At 40.4% G+C, this 17,219-nt stretch overlaps 1 protein-coding gene across 1 annotated transcript in view; it reads right to left on the reverse strand.

The window, feature by feature from the left end:
- LOC101469762 (insulin-like growth factor-binding protein 2-B) overlaps positions 1-14,603 on the reverse strand; it is a 28,264-nt gene extending 13,661 nt beyond the window's left edge. The window contains exon 1 of the mRNA XM_004559161.6: positions 14,029-14,603. Coding sequence (XP_004559218.1) covers positions 14,029-14,386 — 358 coding nt within the window. The 5' untranslated portion in view covers positions 14,387-14,603. The remainder of the gene's footprint in view (positions 1-14,028) is intronic.
- Between the last annotated feature and the right edge of the window lie 2,616 nt (positions 14,604-17,219).

The following is a 17,219-nucleotide window of genomic DNA, read 5'->3' on the forward strand; positions in this document are numbered from 1 at the left end:
AAGTTTCAAGCGGTCAAATTAAATTCCCTACAATCTGTCAGTGTTGACTACATGTAAAAGCTTCCAACCTCCACTTCAGCATACAAATTCAGACTTTTGTTCCAAGTTTTGTTAAGATATTCATGAACTGTGAAGGAATCTTTGACTTGGGAAGGTTTTGCAGGGCACATCAAGCAAGGGCTTGCTTTTAAGAAGAAATGATATCTGCCGTCAGAAACACATAAAAGCATTTTATAGCTTCACAACATAAATGTTAGTGGAAGAAAATGGATGGATGGGTAATGTAAAGCATTATTTCCCCTTAGCAATGCAAAAGTGAATGAAGCAGGAATGCTGTGTTGTGGTTGAGTTAAATAAGGTAGATACACAGCTTGTAAACACTTTTCTGCAGTTGTGTTTGAACTGCCTCTACAGACACTTATAGGAACTCATGACTGCATTTTCAAGCAGAAAAAACCCCAAACTTGTCTTTAGCCAACAGCTGTCATCACAATACTGTATTGTTGATTCTGTCTTCAGCGCCATAGAAACTACCTGTCTCGAGCTGTTTGCAGTGTTGGCTTTGGGTATTGCCTCGATGTGAAGCTTTCACAGTCCTCTCATAGCACAGAATGAGTAATATAGCAGAGCTGGTCTCAAATTGACTGGGCTTTGACGTCCAAGAAAGTGGACTACTTTAAACCCACTGTCTGTGTAAATGGTTCCTCTTAAGTCCCAACCACTTCAAACACTTTACAGCTGGCAAATGTACAAAAAGAAACAGAATAATGAAGATCCCCTTCAGACCTTTTACAGTAAGCTCTCTCTTTCAACTCTTCTATGTGGCTGTGTGTCATTTTAAGCAATGAAGCTGCCTTTGTAGTTGTTAACAGGAAACTTTTGGTGCTTCTACACTGATTGTCAGGCTTAAGAGGCAAAAAGGTCAAAGTCAATTATTTTTCAAAACAGGCTCTCGGGTGCTGATATATTCATTGTAAACTTACCCCCAGAATGTTGTTTATATGTGATTGCTTCAAGAATATTTATCATTTATTTAAAAATTGCATTTAAGAAATAACCTTAAAACTCATTTCAGTTGATGCCCAACTCTTCAGTTTCTCCAGGAGCTTTACTAAATATACTTGATGCCATTAATTAAGAAGTAGAACCTGCGGCTTCACTTTTTCACAGCTTCTCATTAACTCTGTTTAACGGTGGAAAAAACTCTGAGAAAACCCACCAGACAGCAGAGAAACTATGCAGGTGAGGAGGCGTGAGAGCATTTCACTGCTCAAGACTCCAGTAACACGGAGGGTTTGGCAGATTTTTTATGCAGTTGTGTTGCATGCATACGCTCATGTGCAGGTGGTGTGATCCAATATATCTACTGGTCACTTCTGTTAAAGAGGTTTTAGGTCAGTTCTTACCAAAATGTATCTTGCAGAGAAAGGCCAGAGACATGTTATAGTCTTTATGCCAGTGTGACATGTTTGTTTTTGTTTTGTTTTGTTTTAAGTAACTTTACTAAATACAACTAATATCCAAGACATTAAAGCTTAAGATACGTTTGTTGAATAACTGCAGGCTTATATTCCATCCCTGAACTCTGAGCTGACAATACCAACACAACAAAACGCTTACAATTTCACCGAATGCAATGTATTCCAGAAGCAGCTCTTCACTCTATCAAATGCACCATTTTATCAATCAAACTGGACCAGTTCTAGTTTTGAGAGAAGCCACACCAAGATGCACAGAGCAGATGAGCAAGGCAGGAAGTCAGACACAGGAATAATCATGTTTCAAAATAAAAGACCCCACTATACATGAAACTTACCAAGCTCACAATGACTAGGTTGCCTAAACTTAGTCATCTTAAGTATGCTGTACTTTTTAAGTTCTGGGAACAATTACATTTTACACTGAGAGCGATCTGAAGATGTGCGAATGCTCCTTTGTCGGTCTTGCAGTCCAAACACACACTTCTTGATTGTGCCATATTCTGCAGCAGCAGCACTTTCCCACAGCAGAGCAATGCAGAAAATCATGAAAAAGCACATGAAAAATACCCCAAGACATTAACCTGGCCTCCCTGCTTCTAATCTGATGGAACAGCTAGAGTATGCAGATTCATGGAGTCCCCACCCCAACCCCAACAAATAAACTATTTGTTGACAATGTTTTAGTGCAGAACACCACCACAAACTCCAGAGGTGCGGTTCTCAATGCAATTGCTCAGAGTGGTTTTGGCAGCGTGACCAACAAAATATCAGGGATGAGATTTTAATTTTGTGGCTGATTTTTTAAAAATTACACTAACTCTGTACAGACTTAGGGGGGAAAAGTATCCCTCGCCTTGTTGTTCCATAGCCTGTGAGCTTAGGCAGTGTTTAAACAAGCACTTCAGTCAGTCATTGTGGAAGCTGCACATTACTGCTGTGGTAGGGCAAGGTGGAGAAGGTTCTCAGGTTTAACAAAAAACAGATTAAAAGAATGAACTTCGGACTTCTTTTTGCCTGGTAGTCAGAAGCAAATGTTAACATCACTCTGTGTGCCTCCATGCAAACACAGAGGCAACCTTTTGCAAACACTTTAGTTCAAAGTGCAGTATAATATATTGCTATACAGGCAGTGCTGTGAGCATTCATTTGGAGGCAGAATGTTGCTGGTGAAGATGCATCTATTGCATAGTTTAATCTGAAGACATCAGAATATTATGTTTGACAAACTTTATATGTTTTCTGAATCTTAATCTGATAATTAATGCAGTATGCAAGCTGCAACTTCTCAATGTGCTTTAAGATATGAAAGAGAAGGAGAGAGGGCTATTTACACCTCAGAGGGAGTTTTCTCAGGTTTGCAGGCACCCACATGCAACTCCCACCCAAAGTGATCTGTTATAGCTTTAACTTTTCACACATTCTACTGTGTGCAGCACAAATCGACACAGAATAATTAAAGACCATAGAGTGTGAGTGAAGGAGAAGCAGCAAGTCTCAGCAGAGGAACCCCTTCAGGCCATAAAGGGCAGTCTAAGACCACCGACGCCACAAAGAAGAGACAAGGAGAGAGAAATAAACAGAAGCACAAGGAAAGTGCAAAACAGGTTTGTGCTTTGCGCAGTGGGGATTTTTCAGTTGACGACTGGCGGTCTGAGTGGTTTTATGAACGTCACTATTGGATGATTCTGTCCAACCCACCGATGTGTTGAATGAATGGGTAGGGGTAGATGGTTATGATAATAAAACAATGGTTAATTCATGGTTGTGGTTAGGGGAAGGTTTTGGCTGCCAACATGAGAACTCTGGCTACACATCAGAACTCTGAAACTTTAAACTGGATGCCACAACCTGATGAGGGAGACATGGAAATCAAAGATCAAAGTCAAATCAGTGTTGATTGAACAGGTATTCCTGCTGTGTGTTCTACCCTCCACTGTGTTCTCTACGTGTCCTATCAGCTGCAGTTACAGCAGTGTAAAACACTCAGATTAGAATAAAGTATAACAACATTTTTATATTTTTTGCATCACCAAAATAATACAAGCACATTTCTGTGCATACACAGCAAATTCAAAAGTGTTAAATGTTTTGGTGTTAATAGTCTTCTTGCAAAAGTAGAGTTAATTTTACTCTAAGCAGAGTCACATTCTTTTAATGTAACTCTGAGGTGTAAAATGATAGTAGTTAAAATCGAGTGTTAAAAATGAGTGTTTCTCTGTCAAATCTGGAGGTGTTACAATGGAAACATTAACTCTTGACCTCTTAACTCTGAACTCCTAGAGGGGCTATGACACCAATAGAGTAAATTCACAGACTCCGCCTCCAGCACGGCTCCAATCGAAGCTGAAGTGAAGCCGTTTCAGAACATTTTGCTCTACATATTTGAGTTGTTTGCCATGCTTGGTAAGTCATTCTTTCAAAGATTGTTTCAATTATTATTATGAGCTTTTACTTCTGTGGCTCTTTAAGAGATAAGATAAGATAAGATAAGATAGAACTTTATTAATCCCTCGGGTGGGTTCCTCTGGGAAATTCGACTTCCAAAAAAAGCACAGCAACGACCGAAGTTACAGTTACAGAATTGTTATATATATATATATACACACACACACACACACACACACACACGCACACACACACACACACACACACACATATATAAATACAGAGACAAATATAAATAAAATATACAAAGGGGATAAATAGAATAAATAGGAATAAAAAATAAAAATACAAGTGAATTGCACATTTCAAGTATTGAGTCTATTGCACTGTTGACTATTTACAAAAAGTATTGCACAAGGTATTGTACAGTGAGGTGAAGAGGCACTACAGCTTAGTTGTTCCCCCCTCCTTTGTCCACCTGTTTCCCCTCCCTCTCCCCTCCAGAGAGGAGTTAAACAGTCTGATGGCGTGTGGGACAAAGGAGTTTTTAAGTCTGTTAGTTCTTGTCTTGGGGAGAAGCAACCTGTCACTGAACAGACTCTTCTGATTGTTTATGGCCGTGTGCAGAGGATGCCCAGCATTGTTCATAATGTCCAGCAGTTTCTTTAATGTCCTTTTCTCTGCCACTGTCACCAGAGTGTCCAGCTTCATGCCGACCACAGAGCTAGCCCTCCTGATCAGTTTCTCCAGCCTGGATGAGTCCTTCTTTGCTGTGCTGCTCCCCCAGCACACCACAGCATAGAAAACTCCAGCAACCACTGACTGGTAAAACATCCTCAGGAGCTTCCTGCAGATGTTAAAAGACCTCAGCCTCCTGAGGAAGTACAGTCGGCTTTGGGCTTTTTTATACAGGTGCTCTGTGTTGCATGACCAGTCCAGTTTATTGTCCACCCACAGCCCGAGGTACTTGTACTTGTTGACCACCTCCACCTCCTCCCCCTCTATCTGAACCGGCAGTGGACCTTCTCTGGACCTCCCGAAGTCCACAACCAGTTCCTTAGTCTTTGAGGTGTTGAGTTGCAGGTGGTTTGTGTGACTCCATGCGACAAAGTTCCTCACCAGACTTCTGTACTCCTCTTCCTGATCATCCCAGATACACCCCATGATGGCCGTGTCATCTGCAAACTTCTGAATATGGCATAATTCAGAGTTGTAGCAGAAGTCAGAGGTGTACAGGGTGAAGAGAAGAGGGGACAGCACAGTTCCCTGTGGTGCTCCTGTGCTGCTGACCACAGTGTCAGACGTGATGTCCTTCAGCCTGACGTACTGTGGTCTGTCGGTGAGGTAGTCGGAGATCCAAGCCACCAGGCAGGGGTCCACCTCCATCCTGTTCAGTTTTTCCTGAAGCATACAGGGCCGGATGGTATTAAAGGCACTGGAAAAGTCAAGAAACAGGATCCTGACCGTGCCTTTTCCCCCATCCAGGTGTGAGTGGGCTCTGTGTAGGAGGTACAGGATGGCATCCTCCACTCCGACACCCGCCTTGTATGCAAACTGTAGTGGGTCCTGGGCATGTTGTACTTGTGGTCGGAGGAGGTTGAGGAAGAGCCGCTCTAGAGTCTTCATAAGATGTGACGTCAGTGCCACCGGTCGGAAGTCATTCAGCTCATTGGGCCGGTTCTTTTTGGGGACCGGGACGATGCAGAATGTTGGAGTTAAGACAAAGCTGTGTGGAAGGCATTAGCCATGTTGCTCGGTGATAGCATAATATTCTGTTTTAGCTAGCTGAAAGGTATTGTTTGCGGGCAAATACCACAGCCTTGAAAAAAGCTTGCATGTGAATTTTCAGTCAAACTTTTGGTCAAATACACCTAAAACAATGTGTAGAATGTGAAATGTTGGTATAACGGTGCTGCTTGAAGCCTGAAACCGATCGCCCATAAAAATAAAAAAAACGAGCAAACAGCAGTAGCAGACGTCCTGACTGGATTCTACGTTAGCATAGATCCCTCCAGAGTTTTGTGCACACGGTTTAGGTAAAAATGAAAAAGGTTGAGGTTTTACATTTAGTTCAGTATTACCTGTTGCCTGTGTCCTTGTCTTTTGGGAAAATACTTTACACAAGTAATGGCTCAAAGAGGATTCCTTTTTCTTTTTTACTGTGCTGCAATTGTTTACTGGATTATTTGTGCCATTAATTAGTGTCAACTAATTTTTATTCAATCTCCGCACAGGATATGCTTGTGAAGATGGAATATGGGGGAGAGCAGAAGTGCGTTGAAGTTCCACAAAGGGATGAATGAAGGACATGCAAATTGTATTGAAGAAATAAGTGATGAGAATGCTGTTATTTGCATTTACCATGTCAGACCTTTTGATAAACACAATTCTAATGAAAGTGAGAACATGTATACTGTTACATCTTTCAGAAAATGTTTTGAAATTGTGGTGCACAGTTCAGAATAAATGTTTTTCAAAACCATTGCATCTTTTTAGTAAATGTTTAGTTCCAAAAGAAATTTCTAGAAGTTCAGAACAGTAAAATTCCCGCTTTTAAGAATGAATTAGAAGATAACTCTTACGTAGTTAAACTAAAATACTCTTTGAGAGTTAATATATAAACTCTTAACACCAAGTGTTAAATTATCAACTCCAGACAGATTTGGTGTTTAACACTAAATCAGAGTTAACGTACCAACTCTCCAAAAAGAGTTAAATTAACACTCTCTGGTGTGGACCCATATAGACACTTTAATAGTGTTGAAATCAAATCCGACAGTGTTAATTTGGACATGCTGGATTTGCTGTGTAGCACTCTAGTAAAAAGATTCCAATCTCACGAGTTTCTCTTCCTGGTTGAGTGCAGCTTAATCATTGCAAATTGGTGGTCATTAAATATTTATTTTAACAAAAAGATATTGTTGACAGTATGCTGTTGGACATGGGACAAAAATCAAAAATGAAATTAGGAAGAGTAGAGGTGTTAAAGTGAGGAAACAATGGAGCCAGGTGTCTGCTATCCGGTTGTTCAGTGATGACGCGACGAATCCTACTTCCGGGTCTAAAGTAGTCTGCGTTTAATATGGCTTTTGTGTTGTTAACATGTTTAATGTTTTGTATTTTCTTCTATTTGATCTCAAAAAGCTCCTAAAACAGTCAGTGATCACCGTTGACCTCCCTCGGCTTTTATTACCGCTAATCATTTATTTAAGCTCAGTTTTTAAAACCTTAGGATGTAACTACAGCCCAGCCCATGCAACAGTATATGAATGACTAACCTCGTATTGTGGATGGATTATCTCAGTTGTTCTCCTGGCTGAAGTTTGGTCCTTTTACAGCATCCTGCCATGCGATTACATTTGTTTCTGACCACCAAGAAAACTCACGTTAAGTTTTATCGAGTGGAAAAAAAGTTAGCTTGTTTATATTATGCTAACATAGCTGTGTCACTAGCGGTCACGTAGCACATCATTATATACCAGCTAGCCCAACTTCAGTAACCCTACAAACGTCACTGCTGTTTAGTTTTCTGTCTTCATTTATGCTGGAAGTGATAGCAGAGCTGTACGTTTTAATTTGTTTCCAAAACCCCGCAGTCAGGACATGCTATATTGTATTTAGATAGAAGCTAGCGAGCTAACTTCCTGCTAACTTCTAACTCCGTTAAATGTCATAAATTACGTTTTCATGGATGCCTGGATGTTAAACTCAATTGTTACACCTGGTAGAGCAGAACGCTGATCATTTTATTAAAGATGAAAGACTTTAGACAGTTTTTCAACTCTCAGTAATGCCATAGTGATCGTTTGATATATGAACCTGCAGCGGAGTTTAGACCCAGACACGGCTAGTGACGTCAGACTGAACAACCGGATTGTTCTGACTGTATGCTCCCCCGCCTGCTACAGTATAGTACTGCACCTTATAGACAGACTAGCAAGTAGAACACACATCACATCTATGAGCTTAATGCAATGACTTCCCGTATTTGTAAATAATATAATTTTATCCATCTTAATCATCTGTACTTTAATCATTTATTTTTAGCTTATGCATACAAACAATCATCCATCTCAGTATATTATACAATATATATTATCTCTCTCTATCAACACCTACTCCCTGCCGGTGATCAGGTACCCTGCTAGGATAATAAGATGGCCAAAGGAGGAAATAGAAGCCACTGACATCAAGACAAGGAAGCTCCTGTCCATGCATGGAGGGTTTCACCCCAAGTCCAAGCTCTATGTACAGATTTAGATTTTGTACTGTCTTCAGAGAACTGTGTACCGTGTAGCAGCAGGCCTTATTCTCAGAAGACATGTTTGGCCCTGCACTGCAGGCTGACCAATTAGCTCTAATTAATGGGTGAATTTCATTTAGCTGCTCATCTCTGTGGTCCTCCCATTGTGCTTGAAGGGATTGCTGGGTTTCTCTACACAGTATTGTTAGGTCATAAAATCATATCTAAAGAGTTTTAAATGTAATCATTCTCTGAGTTTACTGGAGCACTTAACCGGTACTTTATTTACCACTGCCAAGCAGAATATGTGATCGATTCAGTTATTTCCTCGTCTGTAAATTTGCTAGTCTATCAAAGAGACAGGCAAAAGAAAGAGCAAGTATGCTGGTATATTTGTGGGAAGGCTAGCAGAAATCAAAATTAAAATCCAGTATCCACCATACACACTGCTAGTAACTCTAGTATGTCAATGGAAATTCAATTTGTTTAAATGCAAATCATGCATCATTTTCTGGCCTGTTTTTTAAGCTGGATTCGATGCAACGCATTCAGGCCAAGCCCAATCACTGATTGACTGGCCACTAGAGAAACCCTCCCTTGTACAATTCCCCAAACCGTTGGCAGCAGCAGACTTAAAATAATGTTGTGGAGTGTAAGCGCAGACTTTCAGCCTTTCAAGTAAGTCAAGCGAATTTGTTTTGAGCAAACATTCTGTGCTGCTCAACAGATCGTCCCTGCATAAATACAGTGGATGCTGAAATGTTAATGGCTAATCCAAATATTGCTGCATAATGATGTATCCATGTTTCTGACAGATCTTCCACACCTGCCATAGACTTCAGCACCTCATCGGAGTCAGTGAATTCATTTCCTTTGTCCAGAATTTAAAGGAAGGGAATATTTGGTTTGATGTCAAGACTGGAGCTCACAATCATCACCAGACTAAAACCTTAGTGCACCAAATACTGGCTGCTGCATGTCTGTAAAATGCTTACAACCGACCTTTACTTCTCCTTTCTGACATCATCATCATGCCTGATATCTTTAACCTCTGCTGTATCCTGGACGGGAATTTAGACGGTTTGAAAGATGGTCTATGAAGTTCTCTTCTGAAGCCTCTGCCATCTCTCTTATTTTCCTTTTGGGTGATGGAAATGGGCTTAAAACTCCTCACTGATTGGCTAATTCCTCATTCAGTCATTAATGAACATAGTCTGATTAGACCTCCTTTCTTGGATTTATAGCTTAAATGACCGAGCCCGTAAACTCATCAGGACAGTTTGTGCAGAGGTGAGGGAAGACTGGTTTTCTCACAGACTTCTACGGATATGAAGTCTATGAGTCTTTTTGCAACCACAGGAGATACCCTCCTGGTGGCAATTAAAGAGACACTTTAAAGGCATGGTAAAGGCACTTCTGCACTGGCTTTAGTTTTCAAAATCCAAAGCTATATCCATATTTTGAGGTGTCTATGGCATGGGGTCTCACCGGTTTATGAGTCAGAAGGTTATGGTTTCCATCCAGTTGTGACCTTTGTTTTCCACAATTTTTTAACTCCGTGTTTCTTAGTCATTTTTAAACCCTGCATTCACTCACTGGTTGGGTTTAGGAAGTGAAAGCTACTTTAATTTGATTTAAAAAGGGATTGTGGTTCTGGTTAAAAAAAAAACAAAAACAAAAAAAAAACACCCCAGTGCAACTATAGTGCACTTCAAAAAATGATGATTTTGGAGTGAAAAGTACCTCTCACCAATGCTATAACCCACCTTGTCATATAGATTATAAGGACGAGGAACAAACTCTACCTAAATGAGCCATCCCAGTGGCTTTGACAAAACAGCACAAGTTGACGCCCTGGAGTGGACTTCCAGGGTTTCCACAGTGTAGTACAGGATATCTTGGCAGAGACTTCCCATTCCATGCACTGGTTACTGTCTATTCATTTAGATAAGTTAATAAAAAGACAACACTTTGGCAAGCATACTCCCGTCTCACAGGGAGCGCCTACCTGTATGCAACCAAAGTGCTCAGTTGATTAATCAGTACTACTTGGACAACAAATTGAAACTGGGAAACTGAAAAATCTTGTCCCTAGTCAACACATTTTACATATTTATACACAGATGTTTGTCTGCTGAAAGCACCAAGTCTCAGCAAAGCTCAAGGAGGTTATGAACTCTAGACTGTTTACTCAGGCTGATGTGCTGCTCATTTCAGTGACCCAAAGGACCCACGTGAACCCAGGATCACATCAAATAAGCACAATATCCTAAAAAGCAACACTGTTTTTTTGTTGAACTGAAAAGTGAGAGTGTAAACTTCAGGATCTTTCCTGCAGTTAACGAAATGTGGATGTTGAAGGGTACAAAGAAAGACAGATGTTGATATTAAATAGCTGCCATGCTTGAAAAGTCAAGCTTAACAGAGTGCAACCTGCCCTATAAAACAATGCTCGTTTGTATTTTAACTGATCTGAACGCCAAAGGTGATAAATCACAGCATAGAGCCCATCCCGAGTGCACTGTGCTCAGATAAAATTGCAGGATTGGAAATGGGTTTGTTTTCATTATCCTCTCCCATTTAAGTCAGTAGCCATGAGACGCAAGATAAACAAATAAATATTTAGCTCTAAGCAGTTTATATAAATAGGTCACACCACCTTCTTCTTCTTCTTCTTCTTCTTCTTCTTCTTCTTCAGAGAAACTCTTTTCCAATAACAAACTAACACTGATGCTCACAACAGACACTGAGACATTTATGATTGAATGCTAGCCTTAAAAGTTTCAATGTGTATTAAATTTCCTCCTTAATACAATAGCCTACATCAAAATAAGGCATTCCCAATACGAGAGCTTTGAGGCTACGTGGGTTATAGACATGTTAGAGTTCATTGGAGGGATACTGCTGGTTTGCGCTCACAGATGTGGGTCTGCCACTGCCTGCCAAACACATTGCATATGTCAACATTCATTTTCAGGAATCAATAGTGACCCTTTGTCCCTAATAACTGTAATGTGGGATAGCAAAGCTTAACATTTCTCTGTCCCAGCAGGATTTCTGGGTTGTTTCTTTTGGGATAGTTACAAATATGTTTGATGTAGATGGTGGTTTTTCTGACATTAAAAGAGTTCTGCAGTGAAACTGTAGTCTCGACTCTGCTAATTCTCAGTGAAGTTTTTCCTTCTGTGTTATAACTTCATGCTGAGGTATAAGAGAATATAGGAGAAGTCTCAGTTAAAGCACAGTACAGAAGATACTTGACAGAGGACAAATCTTTGGATGTACAAAACAGATGTACACAGACCATCACATATAGCACTGTGTCAGTTTAAGCTGTGGTGATGCAGACGTAGGTGATTTAACATCATAATGAATTAGATTTCCACTCCTAGGAAATTAATATACTTCTCTGTGTTTTGGACCTTTTGAATATTGTTAAATTCATTTTTGATTTTGAGAAATGATCATATTACCTGGATTTTATATTGTTTTGTTTTCTTGTTTAGTTCCTGTGACTAGAAATAGTAGAGCTTGGTAATCCCTGGTAATTTCCCTGCTATATTGTTAGAGGTGTCTAGTTTATTTTCAAGTTATTTAAGTGTTATCAGTTTCAGTTCCTGCTCCCTTGGTCTGGTCTCTTTGTTTTCTACTTGGTGTCCCCTCCTGTCTGTCATGTCTCTCGCCCTCTCTCTCTCTCTCACTTGTCCTTGTATCTGTGCTCTGTCTCCATGTTCTTCTTTTTGTGTTTCATCCTTTGTCACCCCCAGTCTGTCTGTTTATCCCTGCCTGCAAGTCCTACTCTGAGTCTTGGTATGCATGACACTTCCTGTTTTATTTTGACAGTCCCTTGTCTCATGTGGATTGTGTTCAGCTTCATTTCTCCTGACTTATTATGCCCGATTAGTCCCTCCTGTGGGCCTCCACTTTCCCTAATCATCCTCATGTGTATAAATTGTGTGAGTTCCCCTTCATCCTCACTGGAATGTCAGTTCACCTCCCTCCATGTGTCTTTCCGGGTTTCACAGTCTATGATCTTAATGTTTAGCTTTGCCCAGTTTGATTAGTAAAGTCTGAGTCTCCTTTTGTTTTGTATTCTTCTTTTGTTTTTCTCCCGGCCTAAATAAACTGTCTAGTCCTGATTGTACGCGTCTGCTTTTAGGTCCTCTCTCCAACATGACAGACAGAAGAAATCTAGTCTGGATTCATGAGTACTTCTCATGAGTACTAACTCTGTAAAGACTATATGCAATGACCTCCCCTGTACCCTTAATGCCAGGTTTTGAATAGGGATGGGTATGGTTTAGGTTTTATCCGATACCAGTACCAAACCGGTACTTTTTAAATGGTGCTTAAAGAATGGAGAACACAAAATTGGTCCAAAAACCTCTCGTGTTCAGCTGTTTTTTTGTAAAAATATAACAATGTTAGCCTTTTCTGCAGCTATAGGGGATTTGTGACATCACTCTTGGCTGGAAGCAGTGCTTAAACAATGGAAAACACAAACTTTGTCCAAAAACCTCTCATGTTTAGCTGTTTTCCACTTTTTCTTTGGTCATTTTAGCCTTTTTGGCCAGGGTGAAGGGAGTATCTGCCATCAAACAAGAAGACAGCCGCATGTAGCTATGATGATGTTTGCTAGTTCACCTTACATGCATTAAGTTAATAACGTGGTTAGCAACATAAATTACACACGAACAACATTAAGCTACTCACGCAGAGAAGAACGGCTGCTGCTGCATCATCATCCGTCATCATTTCTGCTACACTGGCAGGGCTAGGGGCCAGAACTCTCCTCTTCGGGTTCTTGGGGAATGTTGCTAACTCCGGGTCAGATAACCAGTGTTGCCAACTTAGCAATTTTGTCGCTCTATATTTAGCGAGTTTTCAGACCCCCTTAGCGACTTTTTTTCTAAAAAGCGACTAGCGACAAATCTGGCGACTTTTCTGATATTATTGGAGACTTATTTATGACGACTTTTTGACGTGCAAACGCGTATCGCTCTTACTCTCAACAAGCAGCGGGTGCTGCCTTGGGCACCTCACCCGTGCCAAAGCGCACACAGGCGGAGGATAGTCCTCCCCAGCTGCTATCAGAGCAGGAGACGTTCACACCTGTGCGTCCGAACAGCAAATGAATAGCGCATGAGCGAAGCCGCTGCTGCCGCACTGACTGTAACGCAGTCAGTTCTTCTTTTAATGTTATGCTGTTTTGTGGATCACAAGGTTTAAAACTACTTATAAACACACACTCTCCCTTGACTTGATCTTAGCCTTTAGTTTTGATTTCGGAATTTTGAAGTTTCACCACCATTTTGGCTACCACTGTGTTGGCTTATTGGAGAAAGAAGTGAACGTATTTGGATGGCAGCACTATAAGGCAAAGCTAGCAAATTTGGTTAATGAGCTGTGTTCATTAACTTTACAGTTAAATTACACAAACACAGAAACATTTAACAGACAAAACACTGAATATACCTCGCCAAAGCACAAATTGCCGAGATGGTTAGTTCCACAGATTATCTGTTAGATAATTTAGTTAAAATGTTCAAAAAGGCACCAACAGCAGAAAAAAGAAGTCCGGATTAGAGGCTCCCACTAGTGGAGGTAAAGCCCAGACAGTGATGGGCTGTAGCTGCCAGGTACCTGTCAAAGTAGCCATGGAGCTAACTTTAAGTCTTAACACTAGGAGTTCTAAAAAGTAAAACCCCTACCCTGTAGAATGGTTTGGAAGAGATCCATGTCTCCTCCAGGTCTAAAAAGTAAGGCCAATGTAGCCTTGGGGGATTATTCTCTGTTCAGTTTATTCAATTTAAATATAAAAAGCGATTTAGTGATTGAAAACAGCAACTACAGATTAATGCAGCTTTAATGGTCTTTCTTTATTCTACTACTTTGCAGCAGTTTTTTCATAGAACTTACCATACCCCGACAGGTTCAAATGTTCCCAGACATCCACATCTATTCTTTGTCCACATTGTCCCAAACCCTGAATGAGCTGCTGTAAAGGGAAGTCAGCATCCATACTTGGGTAGCACCTCAGACCGGTGGAGCACCTTGGCAGATAAACCCCACAGAGCTCTCCCACCTGCCGGGCACACACCGGACAGCAGCCGCAGCCTGGCTCCCTCACAATCTCTGCACATAGCGGATCGACTTTGGTGCATGCCATCATATCCTCTGCGGTGCAGCTTGGGCATCGGAAAGCTAAATCACAGAGTAAGAGTCCAGGCAGCCCAACATATGCAAAAAGCAAACCGTATAAGAAGTACATGCCCATTATAACGCTTGCTAGGTTTGTTAGTGACCACTAAAGGTAAAATGACCCTACAGCACGAACCTCTGGATTCTCTGACAGTCCTCTGTGTTTGGGTAAACACTGTGGTGCCGCTGACAGGGTCCTATCTGCTCTCATATTACCAACTGACTGAGGAGAAAGAAGTCTTTTTTTCCCCCTGAAAGTATCAAAATATAAATCCCTGTTGATAAGAAGGTTCAGAAACTGAAACTGTTGCTTTCAGGTGCTATAATGTCACTCAGTACAAGATTACCAGAGAGGAAAATTTTCAACATTTGTGTTTTTCCATTTCACTCCAATTGCACCATCTACATGTCCTTACTAGCAGGCGGGCAGGCGATACGGTCTCTCAATCACACCACCACACAGTACTGACCCACACATATGGTTCTTACACACACACTGGACTTTCTGGACTTTGGTTTTGCACAACACTGGTCACTATATTCTTCATTTCCGGTTAATACTTGTACAGCTGCTGTTATTGTGTATATATTTATTTATATTTAGATTTCTTCATACATTCTTATATAGTTCTATATTGTGTATTGTGTATTTTGTTGTACAGTTATTTTATTTTCAATTTTAATTTATATATTTATCTTTATCTTATTCTTCCCAGTTAAATTTACCCTTCATTCTAATTTGTGTTGTACAGTTATTTCATTTTTAACCTTAATTTATATTTTATTCCTTCCTAGTTAAATTTACCCTTTTTAATTTTTCATATTTATTTCCTATCTTATTCATAGCCTTTTCCTTTTTTGTTCTCTTTAGGTCACGAGCAGTTGTCCAAGCATTTCACTACATATCGTAGTGTGTATGACTGTGTACGTGACAAATAAAATTTGAATTTGAATTTGAATTTGAAGTCAGTGCTCTTTCTGTGATTTGGCTCCCTCACTTGCTGCGTGTCAGTTAGCACTCAGTTAAAGGTAAGACTAAGGAGCCAAAAGTGCTCTTTTTTCCCCCTCAGTAGCTCAACCATTTTACCTGCACACAGCACAGCTTGTATTATTTTCATTGTGTGTGTGTCATCAGGGCAGAAAGCAGCCCTTCTGACATCTACTGCAGAATTACTCAAAGGATGTTTTAACAGGTATGTAGCTAAAGTGGACACAGTCAATGTGACACCATTGGTCCACAACATCAGCTTTGAGTTGAATATGTTGAATGTTTTTGACACTGAAGCCGAACATCCCATGCTCATGAACTCCAACTGACATGATAATCTTGCTTTAAAGTGTATCCTGCTTTTTTTCTTTACATTTTAATGGGAACCATAATTTAAACAATTACCACCATGTTGGTGAGGAAAGGAAAGGACTGTCTAAGTATTGGACAGGATGAGTAGGGACCACCCTTTTATTTGTCTCCTCCCACAAATTCATATGAAAAGGGGCAAACCGCATGCACAGGATCTAGCCAGAAGTCAGACCCTTCAAACAGAAACTACGCAGGCTAGGAAGGAGGTAAAGTCATCTTGCTGTCTTACACTCCAGAACTCCACCCAAAGGCTGACGTCTAGTTGAACATTTTGACCATTGCAATTTTTGATTTTTAAAGTAAGATTTAACAAGCAAGCGGTAGAGCTGATTCACTATAATGTACCATCACACTGAGTGATCAGTTGAACAAATTAGAATATATAATATGTTAATCAATTTATCTGAATGTATAAAGGTGTCCACTCCCTCCCATTATTACTTTCATTGGGAAGAGATGGGAAGTGAAGCAAATGTTAGGATACTGATAAGCACCTTCCTAGTCACCTTCCTTTTTCCACCCCCAGCAGATGGTGCTGAGGGTGTACAGGTGGTTTTTAGAGCTTTTTTCCACAGAAAATATCCACCCCGTGCTTGGAAATGAGGCTGGTGTGAGTAGCAAATAACAGGGCTGTAAAAACTAATGCAGTTGGCTGAAAGCCAGCGAAATACCCTGTAGGAATACAAAGAATTGCAGATTCAGGTGAAAATGATGTGATTCCTTTTCACGAAGAAGAGTGATTTAAGCTGCTGATTGAATCTAAAAATGCAATAATTAATGTAAACTTGAGCATTTGCAGTTTAAACAGGACAAGTCCTCTGCTATTAAAAGTAAAACTATGAGTGTAATTGTAGCACCACACCAGTCAGTGGCAGGTATTCACAGACATGACTGGGACGCCATGCATTTAATTACACACTGATTAATGTGACCGCTGGACACCGGATTCATAATCAGTCCCAGAGCTTCATGCGCAGCCACTGTTTGATAAAATTAAGGTTGAACAGAGTCCTGGGTTTTGCTTCGGGCCTATTTGGTGCTCTCTGGAGTAATCAAATAATAATCTGCTCCACGGATCTGCTGCAGAGCCTGCTTCTCCAAACCCACAGAGAACATTGCAGATAGCCATTTATTTCATAAACCTTCACTTGCGATGATGTAGGTGTGTGTGTGTGTGTGTGTGTGTTCCTTCTAGAGATTCATGTGCAGAATATTAATACAGTACATTTTGTTGGATTTTTATGCTTTCTTTTTCTGAAACTAATTCTAAATTCTGCATTGTCATCAGCCTCGTGTGTATAGTTTTCTATCAGTATCCTCCTAAATATCAGCCTCCTTTTCAGTTCTGTCCTTTGAATTTATCCATGACTGAGGGAAATAACCGACTCTGGAAAATGTGACCACCTTCTGTAATATTCCATTTGTCTCAGCTAAATGACTCTTTGGGAGATGGATCTTTCAGGAGCCCAGTTAAAATATCTCTCAGCGCCGTAATATCAGGTTGTTCCGCTTAAAAAATTAGACATCCCGACATTGTTCAGCCGTCGCC

This window comes from Maylandia zebra, linkage group LG16 (genome assembly GCF_041146795.1).
Source record: "Maylandia zebra isolate NMK-2024a linkage group LG16, Mzebra_GT3a, whole genome shotgun sequence".
Classification (NCBI taxonomy): Eukaryota; Metazoa; Chordata; class Actinopteri; order Cichliformes; family Cichlidae; genus Maylandia; species Maylandia zebra.